Genomic DNA, 18,593 nt, shown 5'->3' on the forward strand with positions numbered 1-18,593 from the left:
TCTGCTGGGGGTGGAGAGGCCTTGCAGAGAGATCTAGACAAATTAGAGAGCTGGGCAATCACCAACAATACAAAGTTTAAAAAGAGCAAGTGTCAGATTCTGCACCTGGGAAGGGGCAGCCCTACCTATACATACAGACTGGGGGACGAGATGTTGGAGAGCAGCCCCGCAGAAAGGGCTCTGGGGGTTTTAATTGACAGCAAGCTGAACATGAGCCAGCAGCGTGCCCTGGCAGCCAGGAGGGCCAACCATACCCTGGGGTGCATCAAGCACAGCATTGCTACCTGGGTGAGGGAAGGGATTGTCCTGCTCTGCACTGGTGCGGCCTCACCTCAAGTACTTTGTGCAGGTTTGGGTGCCACAGTATAAGAAGGACATAAAACCATTAGAGTGTGTCCAAAGGAGGGCTACGAAGATGGTGAAGGGTCTGAGGGGGGAGATGTATGACGAGCAGCTGAAGCCACTTGGTTTGTTCAGCCCAGAGCAGAGCAGGCCGAGGGGAGGCCTCATGGCGGCCTGCAGCTCCCTCACGAGGGGAGCGGAGGGGCAGGCGCTGAGCTCTGCTCTCTGGGGACAGCGACAGGACCCGAGGGGACGGCATGGAGCTGGGACAGGGGAGGGTCAGGCTGGGTGTTAGGAAAAGGTTCTGCACCCAGAGGGTGGTCGGGCACTGGGACAGGCTCCCCAGGGACGAGGTCATGGCACCGAGCCTGCTGGTGTTCAAGAAGTGTTTGGACTACACTCTCAGAAATAGGGTCTGATTTTCTGGGTGGTCCTGCGTGGAGCCAGGAGTTGGACTCGATGATCTTTGTGGGTCCCTTCCAGCTTGGGATATTCTATGGTTCTAACCCTCAGTGGACCTCTTTGAGGACAATGTGCTGCTGGGTATGGGAGAACATTCTCCTGCTGCCTTCCATCTATGCTTTAGCTTCTCTCTGGCTGTGGTTCCCTGTGCTGGATAAAGCTACCTGAGAAGTCACAGGGTTGGTATGCAGACCACAGAAGAGAAGAGGGTACCAACCGTACATTTTAAATACCGGAGCTGCAAGAAATACATACAATGAAAGTGTTCACAGAATGTGTAAAGTTGTTTTTAAAGAACCATGTTTGAGAGCCACTTTCATATCCCACTGGTGAATAGGTCTGTTTTTATAAAGAATGTGAAATTTTTGTGACTGAATTAAAAAGTAGCTTCAGGTTGTGCTGCCGAGTGGGCCTAAGATGCAGTTAAAACTTTTGGACATACTTTTCAGAAGGGTAAAACACTGGAGGCTTCAGACTTGGATATGTCTGTAGCATGACTGTGTGCATGTGATAACTTTGCATGATGTTTTATCTGCACAATCATGGTTATAATTAATGAATATTTTGCTGTGAAATTCCATTTGACTTTCTTCTTCGAGGTATAAAAACAGATCCAAACGTGGAAGTGATATTTTAATACAAGCTTTGGGGGTAGGAGGATAAATTAGATTCATAAAGTTTAAACAAGGTGTATAATTTGGCTTCTGTATTGCATATAACTATGCTCAGTTAAGTAAAATCATAGGATTCAGTGCATTCTTTTTTTCTTGTTGAGTGCTGCAGACTGATTAGCCTAGCAGAGAGAAAATGTTACTTAACATTAATTTCAAGTTTGTAATGTAAGGCTTCTGATATTTTAGCCTTTTTCTTGAAGACGTCTATTAAAACCACTTTTAAACTTGGATATCAGAGCTTTGCAGTAGGAGGTAGGGTTGTGTTTGTATGCCAGAAGACAGGCTCTGGAATCCAATTAAGCACCATCTAACCAGTTCCAGGAGTGAGAAAAACTAAGTGGATTACCATTTAAAAAATGTCAGTATTTGGACTTTGAAAGGCCTGGGGCCTGCTGCTGCAGGGGCTCTCCAGGGGCCGCAGCCTCCTCCAGGCCACATCCACCTGCTCCACCGGGGGCTCCTCCACGGGCTGCAGCGTGGAGATCTGCTCCGTGTGGGACCCGTGGGCTGCAGGGGGACAGCCTGCTCCACCAGGGGCCTCTCCACGGGCCGCAGGGGAACTTGTGCTGCGTGCCTGGAGCACCTCCTGCCCTCCTGCTGCACTCACCTTGGGGGCTGCAGGGCTGCTTCTCTCTCAGCTCTCACCCCTCTCTCCCAGCTGCTGTAGCACAGCAGATTTCCCCTTCCTTCAATCTGCTCTCCCAGAGGCCCACCCAGCATCTCTCATGGCTCGGCTCTGGCCAGCGGCGGGTCCCTTTTGGAGCCGTCTGGAGCTGGCTCTGATCTGACCTGGGGCAGCTGCTGGGCTCTGCTCACAGAGGCCACCCCCTCTCCCCATGCCAGCCTTGCCACATAAGCCCAATGCACATCTTTATCAAGTTAAATATTCCTTACCTATATCCTGCACCTCATACGTATGGAGGAATTTCCTTTTACCCTGCAAAACTATTTGTTTGCCTCCAGCCAGTATCTTGTTCATACTGTAACATTAATACTTCTTACATTTATGGCGTATCTGATTAATAGAAACAGAAGACTCCAGAATATAGCTTTTTAGGCAGCATCCCATACCTGATGCATGCAATATTCAAATGTTTCTTTTCCTTTAGAAAACCCAAGACACCCATGCATTTGCACAAATAAGAAAATAAAGGCATTTAAATATACTGCTTGCTTACCTTAAACATTTCTCAGGCCTTGAGTGATACTGTGACTTCTGAGAAATGGGAAGAGAGGAAGAGTAACAGAGTGCCAAGCCATCGTGTTCTGCTTTGCCAGCTCGTGGCAAGCAGATTTAGTGGTGTGATGATACACGACTTCCAGACACAAAAGCTCATTCTTCTGTTTGGGTGTGACCCTGTCTCAGATGGAAGACTCCTCTGTATTAAGTATGTGTGCAGTAAAGATGGAGAAAGACTTATACACATAATTAGGCAGCATAAGAACTACTTTCAGGTAGAAGCATTTTCTGTGGCTTATTTTGCTTTTTTTTTTTTTGTCAGATTTTTTCATCCTCGCTGCCCATTCTCCAGTAATTGTGCTGAGCTGCTGCTATTTTGCACTTATTTGTAATTGTCTTAGCTAAGGTATCTTCCTCCTTTCTAGTATCTTATGAGTGAGGACTGATCTGCAGTGGATTGAATTATCTAACTGGTATTTAAATATGAGTCTTCATTGTATGACTATTCTTTTAAATATAGCTGTGAAGCCTCAAAACTGTTAGTAACATTTCCTGGAGTAAGCAACTAATTAGAATAAATGTTTGCTTTCTTAGTCTTAGATTTTGGTAGCTTTTGTGTAATTGATCTCATTGTAACTTCACCAGCTGTAATCGTTCCCCCCCATCTGAACAGTGTTTTGCATTGCTTTGTGTGCTTGCATGTATATATAACAATAAATAAAAATGAAGTTCTAGTTTACCTCTTAAATACTTTGCCAATGTATCTACTTTGTAAATTAAATCTATTACATGTCCTGAAACCATTTACATTTATCAGATCAAGCATGATATAAACAACAGCTAAAAAGAAAAAAGTATGTGATTTTACTATATGGCTTAAAACATGCGGTTTTGTCAAAGTACTTCTAAATTCAGTAATCTTCTTGAACGTTCCCTGAAGAATAGAGTTCCTAAATCCAGAACTTTTTGTTAATACATGTTTTGCTGGAATACGAAAGAGCCCTAGTCATCCACTGTTGAAGCGTGACAGTGTTCAGTATTGGCTCTCTTATAAACTTTATGCCTTACAAGTTGCACACTGGGAGAGGAGATTTGTCAAGAGCAGTAGAAGAAAATTGTAAGGGAAATAGAAGACGTAGAAAAGAAAAGTGTCATAATGATGAAGGCATTTGAAGATTATACTAGAAAGCTGAGTGTTGTGTATTCCTAAACTTGTATTTGAGCTGTTTTAGTGCTTCACAGGAAAAAAAACAGCTAAATAGTTCAGATGTCAAGGTGCTGTGCCATCATTTCAAATGGAGGCGTATGATGCTTTCTCTTCTTCTGAGAAAAAAAAAAAGGGTCAGTGTCTTCTCTTCCTTCTCCTATTTCAGGTGGATTAATTTTTCAGAATAGGATCATTACTCCTTTTGATGATTATGATGTTAAAATGTCAGATGTGAATCACAAAAACCTTTATATTGCTAGGGCTTCTGAGCTGGGGTCCTGTCAGTTTTTAACTGTCTCAGTCCTGGAGCCTGCACAGCTGTTTTCCATGCTCCTTAACCCTTTTTACCTGAAATACTTATTCAAAAAATATAAAGGAGGAAGATTGCTTCATTCTTGTCATTTTAGTGGCAATTTGTGAAAGAAGAGAAGATGAGCATATATATTTAAACATTAAACACGTCTGTTACTGAGTTATCCATTAAAAGATTAGTTTTCAGTGGCAGTGACAATTAAATCAATCTGATTATCTGCAGGCTGAATTATCTTGTGCTTGTTATTTTGGGTCTGGTAATAAAAAAAATGTATGGTAGAGATTTCTAATTAGAATGAGACAGTCCCCTGGAGCTTACATCTAAAAAGCAGTCTAATTGTAACCAGGGTATTCAAGGCAAGTAATGAGGAGACAGCGTTGTTACTGGGGGGTGGTTCCAGGTACTGCAAGCAGCTTGAGATGAAAGGGGTGATACTTCAAATGATGTGTGGTGGTAGATTAGCCAGGTTGTTTCAAAGATTAGCTGATGCTGCTTTGCCAGTAAATTACAGGTAGTTTTGAGTTAATCGTTTGGTGGATTAAGGGGAGATGGATTTCTTCTAAACTTACTTTCCGTTAAATTCAGAAACCAAACGTCGATGGTTACTGAAGGAATCAAGTCTTAAGGTCTAAGGAAGATGATAGTAGCAGCATGTGCCCATGTCTCAGAAATTATAGGAATATCTCACTGAAACAGGTGACAGGAAAAGATGGAAAATTTATCAGCTGAGGAGAGAGAAAAATGATGGAAAAAAAACATTTTTGAAAATGATCAGGTTTTGGTTTAAAAACTAATTTCATAGGTGTTTAGAGCTATGACAGAGGACTAGTGTGGACTGGGGGAGAAAGACCGTGAAGGAAAGAGACAGAGCATGGAAATCATAAGCAGAGAAAAATCCACTCAAAATAAATCCCCCAGACTCTGAAACTTAACTCTTCTTCTGGATCTCATGGTTTTGTGTTCTGCCTCTGGTGACCTTGCTTGGGAGGGAAGATTATTCACCACAGTTTTCCCTCAACGTAGTATTTCACATCACTAGGTTGTGCAATGGTAATATATTTGGTGATTTTTTTATAGGTCTGAAGAGTGTGGAAGGCATTGGACTAGGCTGATAATGCTGCCTGCTAGACCAGAGGTGGTTGTTTGAATAGCATAGAGCAGCATCGAAGTCTCGGTGTGAGATACTGAATTAATGCAACGTCTCTCCTGAGAGAATATGTTCCGATGCCAGTATTGGACAGATAGAGAAAACAGGAGGTGTGTTTGTGTTCTTTCAAAGCCATTCAATCATCTAATTAGGGTTTTAGCTTTTTAAGAAAATAATTTAAAATAATATGAGAATGAAATTAATTTCTGGCTCCCGAAAAAAGGACAAGAAAAGTGTTCAGCTTTGGTGTTCCAAAAGAAAGCAAAAAAACCCTAGAAAGCATTTGCAAAAAGAGCTTTACCTCTACGGCTGTCAGTTAAAAATATTAGGCTACGTGAAGTCATTGCAACTGGGACTATACAGGCACTGAAGGAAATTCAGAATGAGAAATCTCTCCAGCAGCTGCCCAGCAGTGGTATAGAAAGAACAAGCCCTAGCTCATGTCACACCTTCTTGAACTTCTGTCTTGTTTTCTGGACAGGGAGTGGAAGATATTCTACAATAAGCATTATATATATGTGAAATGTTATTACTGATCATACTTATTTAATAAAATCTGTTGTCTTGGACTGCTCAGTCATGTAAATGTCTTTTTTCTTTGAATGTTCTTTAGAATGGCCATAGCCATCGTTTGTCATAAATATACGATATTGTGCTATTTAATTGAAGGTGTAGCCAAAAAGGAAGCAGTTTCTTTCTTTCTTGTTTTTTTTTTTTTTTTTTTTTTTTTTTTTTATGAGTAGCCTGCCAAAAAATCAGCACGGCTTTTTTTTTTTTTTTTGTCTGAAAGAAGGCATCATAATGAACAGTCCAGTGGTGCCAGTAAAAGGTCTTAGATTTGAGCTCCCTCTGACAGTGAAGTCACAGGATTTTTTTTTTCCCCATTAGTAGTCTCCTACAGATTGCTTTTGCTGCCCTTCAGAGGGGCAGACAATCCTCAGGATCTCTTTCCTGCCAGCAGTCCTGGTGGGAAACCCCCAGGTTTTTCATGCCTGGTATATGTGTCTGAGTTCAGTGCCCTCCTGCCAGGAACATAGGAAACGAATGCTGAAGACTCTGGAAATCAAATCTCAGGGCCTGAGAACTTATTAAGAGTCTCCTCATATCTGTAAGCTGAGCAAGGAGTTGCCATGAAAGCTCTGCAGGGATGATGGAGCTTGGAATAAGGTCTTACTGTAACAATTTATGCTTATTGGGACTCCTGGAAGCTGTAGAACGTGGCAGAACTTAGTCAGAAAATATTTATAAATTGCATTTATAACCATCAGAGTGTATGCACCAAATGAGTATATCTATTACTTGTTCAGGCCCAAATGCTACCCGTTGATTCTTTGTTTCAGAATGTTTTGTAGCAAGTCAAGAATGGGAAATTTCCAAATTAAGGGGAAATTAAATGGAATTTGCATTCTTCAAGGTTCTTAATAAGGTGTTATGTTAAAACAATCTAATCCCAGCTGAGGACAAAAGAATCTGTCCGTCCTACCTGGCAGTAAATTTAATACTTGTAGCCATGTGTCTGCATACCTTCAGTCTGCGTCTTCATTAAGACATCAAAGGCTCTGTTACACCGATGAAACTCAAGGTGAGAGCAGCAGCACTATTTGCCACTTAATGTGATCTTGTTGCTTGGATTTCCTGCCCTGACTTGAAATTCTGTGTTGGTGACTACAAGGTTATGTTGGAGCTTGCTAAACACATTTTTCTGTACTCTATATAATATATGTAAAAGGAATTTCTCCAACAGGCTGCAGGCAGTAATGGTTGCAGTGCCTATTTCCTCGCTTTGAAGTGATGGCAAGCCCAGCAAGCTCTCTTGGCTACAGTTCAGGCTCAGAGCACCCATGCTACATTTAGGAAAAGCACTGCTTAGTATGCCTGGCCACACCCGTGTCAGCAAAATGAATACGAGCACTAAGAGCACAGTTCCATATTCGTGGAGTTCATGGGCTCAGCTTCCCCTCCAGGGAGAGCTAACTGCTCAGCTTGCGTGTTAACCACCTGCGTGATAGGTTTGTCTGTGATGGAGACTGACAGTGCAGACCTTCCTCATAAAAACTGGGGAATTACTCTGGGATTCTGAGCATAATCCTTTGCAAAAAATTAATGGTACTCACGTTGCATATGCGTTTTCATCCAGGCACCATAATTTTCTCTTGTTAGTTTTCCTAACCTATGAATACGGCTTCATATTTTCAGAATGATGCTGTTTTCCAACCATTTCTTGGTTGGTGCTCTTCAGTAATTGACTGAGCATTTCTGTATGGTATATAAAACACTGTGATCTTCCAGGCTGTAAAGCATTATTGTAGAGTAGTCTTATTTATTAATAACAACCCCTAAAATTTCAGAAATTATCTTTGAAAGGAAGAAGAAAAACATTCTTATTCTGTACCGTGAGGACATAAAATGTAACTGCTCTCCCTCTGTTTCCAGGTACTGCCATTGGAAAACAGAATGAAGGACACCACGCGGTTCCCACAGGCACTGAACATCGGCATGGGGATAGTTATGACCTTGTATATCTCACTAGCCACCCTGGGGTATCTGCGCTTTGGGGATGAAATCAAAGGCAGCATCACTTTAAACCTGCCACAAGATAAGTGGTAAGTGAGAATGTGACTTTAAAATCCTTAATCTAGAAGGCCAAAAAAAAAAAAAGATTGCATGTGGTGAAGTGTTGTTCAATGCATCTCTGCTTCCCTGCTTACAATTGATAGGTGCTCAGACTTTTAAAATTACACTGTACATACTATCTGTGTGCCTTCTAAGGCTTAACAGTGACCCTAGTCAGCAACTGCTTGCACATTAGAAGGAATTGAGCATGATCAGATCAATGATTGTTGTAGTAGAGCATTCCATCTCCAGCAGGAGCTAGTTCCCCAGGGTATAGAAGGATGATACCTACAGTTTGCATATACAGTATATTATATTTCTGAAACCAGCTAGTTTTAAAGTGGATATCCTGATATAGTGACCTTTTTTTAGAGTAATGACTGAGTTTAGAAGGTAAACAACTGGAATAGAAGACATCAAAGCTGAATAGGTTCATAGTTTAGACACAAGTTTGTGTATAATGTATTAAAATGGCTTCCTATCAGGAAATTGAAGCTTATACTTGCCAGTGTCTTGGGGTTATAATTTTTATTTAGCTTTTTTTTTTTTAAATGCTATGGGAGCTCCACATGTCACATGCTGAAGTGCTAAAGACTTCCATCTGGTTAGCATTTTTTGTTCTGTATCCATCTACGGATGCATGCATATGGTAGGTATTAAAGTCACTGTGCTGTTTTAATATTTTTCAAAAGTTTTGTTCAATTGCCTGACTGATTTCAGTGAAAAATACATGAAATGATAATAAAATGTCTTGAAAGATTAATGTTTTTTTTTTCTGTTTGCTAGGATTCCCATTAATCGTTTGTTTTTTTTTTTAGTTGGTTGGGTTTTTGCTTTATTTTGTTTGAGTTGTTCTGTTTTTTGAGGCATATTGCTTATGATATATATTCAATTGTGAACTTTAATTCAGCAGACATATACATTAAAAAAAAAACAGAAGTCTTCAAACACTTACTGCATCCCTTTATGTCTATGTGATGCATCTGAAAGGGAAAATACTTCCATTTATGATATTACACGGTATTGTTCATAATTGATAAAATTAGTGGAAAGTTTGTTTTAAATGGTAGCTCTGGATTTCTGTGTCAAAGCCCGAGGCAGCAGGCAGGTCCCTTCGATAGCTCAGCTGGTAGAGCGGAGGACTGTAGAGGCACCACCCGTGGGAATCCTTAGGTCGCTGGTTCGATTCCGGCTCGAAGGAGACACCATCCTTTTAAAGGTTGGACGTGGTGCTTAGGGACATGGTTTAGTGGGTGACGTTGGCGGTAGGGGGATGGTTGGACCAGATGATCATGGAAGTCTTTTCCGACCCTCATGATTCAATGGTACGATTCAATGATGATATATGCTGCTAAAAGAGAAGAAGAGGAAGGTAGAATAAAGTCGCTCACTGTCTTTCTCTGTTGCATTTTGTTGAGCTCATGCAAACAGGATGAGGTTTATTAGCTGCTGTCTAAGTTCAAATATGAATTTTCAAAGAGCTGTTGGCTACGGTGCAGATGTGATGATAAGATGACATTTATCCTGATGCCTTTGTAGACCTAATGCAAAGAAAGAAATAATAAAAGAGATGGAAACTGGTGCTCTGTAAGGTGGGGAATTGGCATTATAAGTTAATAACCTCAGAGCAGTTGCTCAGAGCACATATGTAGAGATAACAAATAGTCTGTTTTCCTCTCGCCCTGGATGGTACCCCAGAGCACCACCCAGAATTAGGAGAAGCAGCTCAGTGGTACACCCGTGGATTATGATGCACGATGCCATCTATAGCTTTGCGGTACTGAGGGTCTACTTGAAACAGTATTGCTGAGCAAATACGTGCAATTAGCTGTGCTATCAAAACAAATTTCCAGTCATCCATAGGTCAGTATTTTGTTATTTGGTCCTCACATAAAAAGCCAGTAAATGGCGGGATTGGACTAAAGAGATGCAAGGAGCAGACAAGTTTTCACAAGAAAGTAATTGTACAAAAGAGCCTGGGATGTAGCTAAGCAATGAAATTTGGCTTATGTGTTTAACATTCCAGCTGGGCAATCCCTGTTCTACAAATAAGTCTTTCCTGATAAATAAAAATAAAATTCTGCTGCTGTTTTGTTTTTTTTTTTTCATAAAAGAATTGATCAGAAGGCATATACAGACCCTAGACCAGTTAAGTCCTTAAGTTTAACTTAAACAGAGGACTGCTCCTACTGCAAAAATAATAAAGTCAGAGCCTTGGGATAAGAGACTTGCTCCAGTTCTAATTTAGAAAGTGTTTTGGAGAACAAACTGTTGGTCAGCATAATGTCTTAATTAGAATATGTTGAAAATTGGCTTTATGAGAGAGTAGTTTTCAGCTCTTTTTTTTTTTTCCTTAACAACAACAACTTTATAAAAACATTCTATTTTACTACATCAAATATTTTTTCTTTCTTGCATCCAGTTATTTATCTGGTTTGGAATACATTTGTAATGGTGTTGCATATCCTTAGAATTATGCAGAAGAACTAGTTTCCAATTTTCACATTAAGAGGTTCAACAAAATCTAAAATGTAGACTTAGGAGAGGCAGACCTTTTTTTAACTTCTTCTAGCACATATAAATGATTTAACATTTTTAAGGGAGCTATCTTTTCCTGATTGGAATATAGTAGCAAATTATCAGTGAAGTTAATTTAATAATATGAACAAATATTTCCTAATTTGAACAATTTGAATCCTTGTAGAGCTAAAAAATTTGTGTCTTGGAGACACTTGCTTTGAACTACGGTGCTTTAAAGCTTTGAATCCTGTTTTTGAATTTCTATTATTATTATTATTGTTGTAAAGTTTTGGGGTGATGTGAAACCTGAGGATTAAAGGCTAATTGGGGTTAGCTGATAAGTTTCTTTTTATTGTTAACTGGCTAATATGCATCCAAGCTTATGGAATCTGGACAGTGAGGCAGGGCTGATAGAAATGGGCCACTCTGTTTGGTCCTCTGAATTACTGCGCTGCTGAGCAACCAAAAAGAAGTGAATTACAAAAGCAGTGGCTCCTAAATTATCTATATTGCTTTACATGGGGACTTAATGGTGCAGTAGTTTTTTCAATCCCATTAAATATGCCTTTAGGACTTTATGGAGCTCTGTGCAGTGATGGTCAAATTTTTGATACAAATAGTTCAGGACCTGTTAGCCAAAATACAGTGTATTTTTCTTCTTTCCTCATATATACACTTTTAATTACTTCTGTATTTGTTCAGCTAATGAATTCTTTTTTTCTTGTAAGCAGTCTTTTGGTATTGTCAAAAATCAGAAGAAAACCCGAACTCTCCTGTAGATGTGAGGGGAGAAGCACAGAAATTTGGGCCATCAGGGCTATTAAAGCTCAGCTGCATTCCTTGCTCAAAACCATGCCAGTGTACCAAAACCATTACTGTGTTTAGCACATCCGTCAAAATGCTGAATGATGGAGACTGTAACCTCGCAGGTAGTCATCTGTGACAGCATTTCACTGTTCTCTTCTCTTTGAAGGCCATTTCCAATACTGAACTAAGCCTCACTTGCAGCTGTTTAATCCTGCTATTATTTCTTTTGTTTGGACATGGAGGACAGCGTGCCAACCTTGTACAGCAATCTTTTAAGTATCCGAAGATCTTTGTTATAACTTCCATCAGCGTTATCTTTTCTAGACTACACAGTCCTCATCTACAAACTTTCCCAATAGGTCATGTTCTCTAAACCTCTAATTAGTCACATTATTGTTCTCAAATAACCTACATATTTTTTAAGTGCAGTTTTATCAAACCAGGGCTTACTTAGTGCTGAACACTTCACGTGTGTTTTGGGTATTCTTCCTTACAAACATGAGATATTGTGAATAAGGTAAATATAACAGCAGTGCTGTTTGTTACCCACCCACTATTTCTGAAGGTTTCATTTCAATTTAAGTGTAAAGACTTATACGTCTCCTTATGGAATCATAACCTATTTTTTTTCCAAATATTTTTTCCAGTTTTTGAAGGTCATTCTGAATTTGAAGCCCATCTGTTCATATGCTTGCTGACAGCTGTGTATGGTTACTACCCAGAGCTGTGTGATAAATATTCTTTATCAGGGCTTTCCTTAATAAAAGCATTGATTTGTAAGAACTGCAATGCAGATTTGGGAGGAAGAACATTGCAGTTTTCCACTTCTGATGCTGAACCTCATATTATAGCTTAGAACAAGCTCTAATTGCATCAAGGAGATGTAATTACCTTGCTTAGGGCTCACTGTATATGTATAAGCTGTTGTTTGCCATTCCCAGTCAAGTTTATTTTATTAATGCTTGCAAGGCTCCTGATTAGTTATTAGGTTTACAGACAGGTTAGAATACAAGAATAGAAATGTCAAGGTCATAAGCTACCTCAGAAGGTTTTTATTTAAAAAAAATAAATTAAAACATTTACTTTGATCAAACTAATTTTCTTTTCCGTAGTAACATATGCTGTCAATCCACTACTGGCATATGTTTGGCACAGCTTGGAACAGTAGAACTTGGTACCCCTTTGTGTTGCTATAAACCCTATGAAATCCTGTGACAGATGATACTCTGATACAAAACAGAGTTTTTTTCCTACATTATTGACTCTCAATATCAGGGCCATTACTTACACTTCCACCAGCTCATAATATATGACACAATACTAAGCCAAACTTCCTCACTGTTATTTCTCTTTTCTGACATGGCACGATAATTTAATAGTGTTCTGTATCTAGTGAGTCTGAAGAGGAGGTTGTAGACAGCAAGAAAATTTCATTTACGGATATTTTCCAGCCTTAGGAGGTATTTTTTCAAATCTTAATAAATAACATTTCCTGAGATGTCCTCTCCCCAGCATGAAAATTCTTTTTAGGAACACTCTGTCTACAACTTCCAGTTATTGTACTTGTCGTGTATTTTTTTGATATACACTTTTAGAAAAAAACCACTGTCATTAACCAAGAATAGCCCTGGGGAGGTAAATTATAGCCACTTTACCAGTGCATTTAGTTGACAACTTAACAACTGTGGAGATTTTTTTGGTAAAACTTACAATGAAGAGAAAAAAATACATTGAAGAGAAAATGCATATATTTTGTTAGGCCTCAAAGCTTGTTAAATATGGTGAACTTAGATATGAGATAAGGAATCTGGATGTAATTAAAAGTATGAGGGTTTACTTACTTAACTATTAATGAATTCTCAAATTCATACGTTAGAAAATTACTTAAAAGGAAAAAAAGAGATATTTTTAATGAAGAATTTGCAACTTACCTGAATGTGCGTAAATGTTTTGAACAGGTTGTATCAGTCTGTAAAAATTCTGTACTCCTTTGGGATTTTTGTGACCTATTCGATCCAGTACTACGTTCCTGCAGAGATCCTCATTCCAGCTGTTACCTCCAAAGTGGAGCAGAAGTGGAAGTTACCCTGTGAACTTGTGGTGAGAACACTATTAGTCTGCTCGACCTGTAAGTATGTACAGAATACCCATAAAAACCTTGTGCTTGTGTGTTGCTGAGGCCTGCTTATTTTGTTACATATTTGCTGGAGGCTAGCAAATCTGATTTTTTTTTTTTCAACGATTCAGTATGTTTTGATTTTCATGAACATGTGAATCTAATGCTGTATTATATTTTAAGTGCACCTTTCTTAGTAGGTGTGACCAACAATTTGACAACCAAGTATCTTCCAACAACAACACTCTGCCAATAATAAGCTGCCAATGTGAAAGTATTTTTTTTAGAATAACTTTTCAAAGAAATACACACGGCTATTTGATGTCAACATTTCTCTATGTGATCTGCAGTACGTGCTGCTCACAGAGAAATCCTTCCTCTGCTTTGTCAGCCTCAGAATTAAGCCTACGGTGTGCCACCCTGTGTCCATTAAATATCCCTGGCAAATATAGATGTTTGATCAGAGTTCATGGAGGGCCACTTAACTTTCATAGATAGTGCTCTAAAGTAGTTTTGCATCTCTGCCCTCGGTGTCTGTAATATTTTTTGCCCCCTACTCTTCCCATCCTTCCTATTGCATCTGTGCTTCTGTCACATCTAGTCTAAGTACTGGAGACAGCAGTAGTCATCAGCAGTGCTCACTGAATGGTGAGCCTGGTCTCATTCATGTCAACCTTCCTGAACTGAGGAGGAAGTTAGTTCTTTCTTACAGCTTCCATCAAAAGTGCTGAATAACGTTTGAAGCTTTTCTCAGAAGTGTTATAAAAAATTGTTTCCAGTAAAAGTTCATGACTCCACCATTTTTACTAAAACCAGATGCTTACTTCAAAAAGAACCAAAAGCTCCAGTTAATCAAAAAATGCTAAACCTTGTTTTTTAGAGGAGAAAATGTTGATAGAAAAGGCAAATTCAGGCTTTCATTCTGTTCTCTTGGTGAACACTAAGCAGTGGTTAATGTACTGGGCAGCATCTAATAATTCTGTTGTCTAAGGAACCTGAACGTCCAGTGAGACCTTCTTAAAGTCAAGCCTGTTGAGAGAAGCTGTTTAATGTTGGTGCAATTTAATTACTGCAATAAGCAAAGGGAAATGCCATCGTTCTAATAACGTGTTGCTCTGAAAACACATCTGCTATGTGAAATACATTAAAAAAATGTGAAAACTTTCTTGAATAAGGAGCTGCGGATTTCCTGAAGCATGATATAGCCTATGTCATACTTACTGTTCATGGTGTGTAGTGGAACTTTTAAGATTTTAAGATTGAGGATAGATGAATAGCTCCTGTAATACTTGAGAGACACCTTGATCAAAATGCTTCAAGCTCCAAAATGTTTTTTAGTGTCTTTCCACCCCAATAAACTCCCTGGTCTTAACTATATCTTGGTGTCCTGTAGCCCTCAACTTCCACTCATTACCTATTGCTCTTTATGTGTCCCTTACAGCTTTCCCTGATAAAGATAGCACAATGTATTTGAAAAGCTAAAACACTTGCAGATCTAAACAGTTGTTTACAGATGTAGGTTTTGAGAGTTTGTAGGTAAAGGATGCTTTCAGAGGTGCAAGCAAAGCGTGTGGTGAATAGGTTTAAAAGTACATGTGTCTATTTGACTTGGGGAAAATTGTGAATGACTCCATGATATTCAGCCCTAGGTTTTTTGTTTGTTTGTTCGTGTTGTTGTTTTTTTTTTTCTTTTCAAGTTTATTATTGAGCTCTGTTATTAATGAGTAATCTGGGAAGGCAAAACTGGGGAACAATCTTAAAGAAAAGGAAGTAAAAAAAAGAAAATGAATTAACTTTAAAATCTGGAAGAGGATTCTGTGAAAGGTGAGAAGAAATAGGAGCAAATAAGCATGGGGTAATCTTATGAGCTAGACTTGGAAATGGAGTGGTTGTCTTTGGGTATAATTAACTACAGTTGGGTAAATTGGGACAGGAAGAATCCAATGGATGGTGGTGGGTCCCTTTCTCCCAGAAGTATGTAGGCATCTATTCTTTTTCTCTTCTTATTTTTATTTTCAGACAGTTGTCCGTTGTGATTTTTTCAGGTACTTGATTGTTTCATTACAAGGAAGCAGCTAATAGTCTTTCTTTTTTGAAGACAAAATAAATACTTTAAAATGATTAAATATAATGTGGGTGCTGTATCTTTATTTCGTTTAGAAAATATGCAAAATTGGACCTAATTTTTGTCAATGAATCTTATCTGCAATGCCATTCTGTAAAATGGACCCGCTACAGTTGTTACTGGGATATCTGAAAGTATTGAATTGTTTACTGCAAGGCACAGAAATGTACAACTGAAAACTTACTCTTACATGTTTAATATTTACCAGCCTGTTGTAGGGTCTGTTGTGTTTATCCTAGCTGGCATTTCATTTTTTACCAAGTGGCTTGTACAGATTCTGTGCAGGCTACTGCCTATAATTCTGTTTCCACCAACAATATTGTGTGTAAGCTCCCATGCTTACACTCCCCTTCTACTTCCCATCCTTCACTGAATTTCACTTTCATTGAGTTCTGATTTTAAACCAAAACTGACTTAAATAATGCTTCACTTTCACTAAATGCAGAAAATGGTTCCTAAAAAGGTTCATGAAGTGTTTATTTAAAAAACAAACAAACAAAAAACCCTTTGAAATTGAATTTTAGAAGAGAATTCAGTGATACATGAGTCTCATGTCGGTGACAGAAGCTGTTGTAATGTCTGGACCACTCAGAGGTTATGCACTGATGAAAGGGACTCTGCCTGCTTAAAAATATATATGTATATGTATATATATATCTAAACAGAGAAACTTCAGCTGTGTTACTAATAACACACTAGCCTCTTAAGAGAAGATTTGAAAAATCAGTCAGCCTTTCATTATTGTTAATTTTAGGCGGGAGAGGGGGCTGAATTTCTCAAATAAAAATCAGTGAGGTCATGGTTTTATTATTGCAGTATATCATAAAATTTGCTAGGGAAAATCATACTCTGAAGGTTTTTTTCTTTGGTCTGGTGAGGTTTGTTAGAAAGGAAGAACTTGACAAATTACTAGAGAGGCAGCGTGCATCCAAAAAATTTCCTTTTGCTTATGGTTTTTCATTATTTAGTTGATCACTTTGTGACACCTACTACTGCAGGAGGATGGTCACAAACATGCTTTGTGTTTTTAGATTCATTTGTTCTATTTCCTCTGCTCATGCTTCACAAAAGAGACCTTATCTGAAGTGTGCAACATACACTTCACCCCTGATGTGGCCCATCTGAACCAAACCTTCAAGCTTGGGACAGGGAAGGAATGCACCCAGCTGCTGGGAAGTGCATGGCTGGTTGGATATCGGTCACTCTGGGAGCAGGTCAGTCTTTCCTCCTTGCAAACTGAGCAGCTCCTGATGAACAGTGAGATCACCTTGACTCTCTTTCTAGACAGAATTGGTAATTAAAGCTGTTTAATAAAAGTCTTTTTTTTTTTTTTTAAACCATATCAGAAAGGAAGTTATAAATTGATTTAAAAACAATTTTAGCTGTAGCTATCTGAAATTTCAGATCTGTTCTTAGAAGCATGTTTGAGACAGACACTATTATTCAAGATAAAAGCAAATACTAAGGAGTATTTTTGCTGGGAGAGTGTCAAAGGCATACTTTTCCTTTGGTTAAAATACTTGCTTTTGCTTTTTGAAAGATGACACAGTGAGTGCAAGTGACTTGGCAGGCTTTGTTCCCTACTGCTTTTCTCCTTTCTTCCAACTTAGTTTAGTGTGAAAATAGTATCTTTAGAATTGCATGGGTAAAAATGCAAGTCAGATACTCTTGAATTTAGATAATTTAAAGATTTCCACTTCATTTGATATTGAACTCTTCTCTCCATTTCATTTGCAAGAGATGTACATCTCCTCACTTAGATGAGCACCTTGTGCACTGGCAGGCTCTGGAGGGATGAGCTGGACTTCAGGTGAAAGTCCTGAGTGGAGTTGGAAACTAGATTTGGTCGCTGTTGAAAGCAGGTGGGCGCTGGTCGTGTGGATAGGTAGGCAGAAATATGACTGAAAGCTGGGCTAAGCATCACTGCAGTGGGGTGAAGATAGGAATTAAGAACAAATACAGAGGTAGTGGGATGAGAGCCCACACAGGACTGGAAAGCACTGAGAGCAAATATGAGGGCACAGTGTTGTGTGGATTGCCCTCACCTCATGCCTGGAAGGTCATCATGTGCCTAAGGATCTCCAGAAGCTGCCTGCATTGCAGCCCCTGCCTGGAGACTTGCCAGCTGTTGTCCTTTGGTGAGTCAGTTCAGCTCACCCCTGATAGTTCAGGGACACTTCTTGTAAGACATAAGAGGACAGAAAATCTATCTGATCGTGTTCAGATTGTACAACTGCACCCATCTAGTTTCAGGAGGTTCTGTTGCTGTTTCATTTGTATTTTTGCTTGAAGTGTAAATGTTTTTCATTTATTTTTCTCTTTGAAATATTTGCTGCGGTGGAATTTTTATAATGTGAAAGTGTTCCTGGTGATTTTACATCTTTAAAATGCATCACGAAGATAGCTTGGGTCTGTGTTTGCTGTATCTGCTTGGATAAAAGTTGGGCTCCCTGCCCAAATCTTGCCATGGTTTGGCTGAGCTTCTTACTTGATGGGATTGCTGCTACTGGACATTGGGACTGACCATATGAGTGTGAAGTCTTTTCGTTTGTTTCTGAAAAATCTGGACTATCCTGGCTGAATTTTAAAAAGCTCTGTAATTCTTTTTAGTATCTCTACATAGAGCTGTGTAACTTTTGAGAGACCAGTTTGTCTGGAAGAACAAGACAAAAACCTTCTACCCATATGAGTCCTGTGTAGTGAATGGCTTGAAATGAGTTGCTGTTGTATCATGAAAGTATTTTACTCTTCCATTCTTACCTGGTGCTAAAATCATGGTAATTCTGGAAGGGGGCAGTCTGGAGAAGTTTTGTTGAGCCTAACCATTTCTTTCTCTTGTATTAGTAACTTGAAAATAAGCTGAGCTCACAGATAGGAGACCTTGAGATCATCTGCTTCAACTGCCAAGCATTAGTCAATATTGACGCTAACTAGCATCAAACTTATTAACTTCTTTTGATACCTCTCTGTTGCAATTGTGATTAATAAATTTAGGATAGAGCAAATATACACGTTTTTTGATGAATGTAAAGGTAAATTTGTTGCCTAATGTCTAGCAAAGTCTTAATCCTGTGTTACCTTGGAAGA

The 18,593-nt window shown here is 39.1% G+C and overlaps 1 protein-coding gene and 1 non-coding gene across 3 annotated transcripts in view; both read left to right on the forward strand.

Moving 5' to 3' along the window:
- The window catches only part of SLC36A4 (solute carrier family 36 member 4), an 85,429-nt gene that overhangs the window by 31,817 nt on the left and 35,019 nt on the right, over positions 1 to 18,593 (forward strand). For both annotated transcript variants that reach the window (XM_066989895.1, XM_048076494.2), the window contains 2 exons: positions 7,759 to 7,928; positions 13,224 to 13,393. In XM_066989895.1, coding sequence (XP_066845996.1) covers positions 7,759 to 7,928; positions 13,224 to 13,393 — 340 coding nt within the window. The remainder of the gene's footprint in view (positions 1 to 7,758; positions 7,929 to 13,223; positions 13,394 to 18,593) is intronic.
- Positions 9,050 to 9,139, forward strand: TRNAY-GUA (transfer RNA tyrosine (anticodon GUA)). Its single transcript is given in 2 exon segments — positions 9,050 to 9,086; positions 9,104 to 9,139. It is a non-coding gene; the product is annotated as a tRNA-Tyr (tRNA).

Source organism: Anser cygnoides, chromosome 1, assembly GCF_040182565.1.
Source record: "Anser cygnoides isolate HZ-2024a breed goose chromosome 1, Taihu_goose_T2T_genome, whole genome shotgun sequence".
NCBI lineage: Eukaryota > Metazoa > Chordata > Aves > Anseriformes > Anatidae > Anser > Anser cygnoides.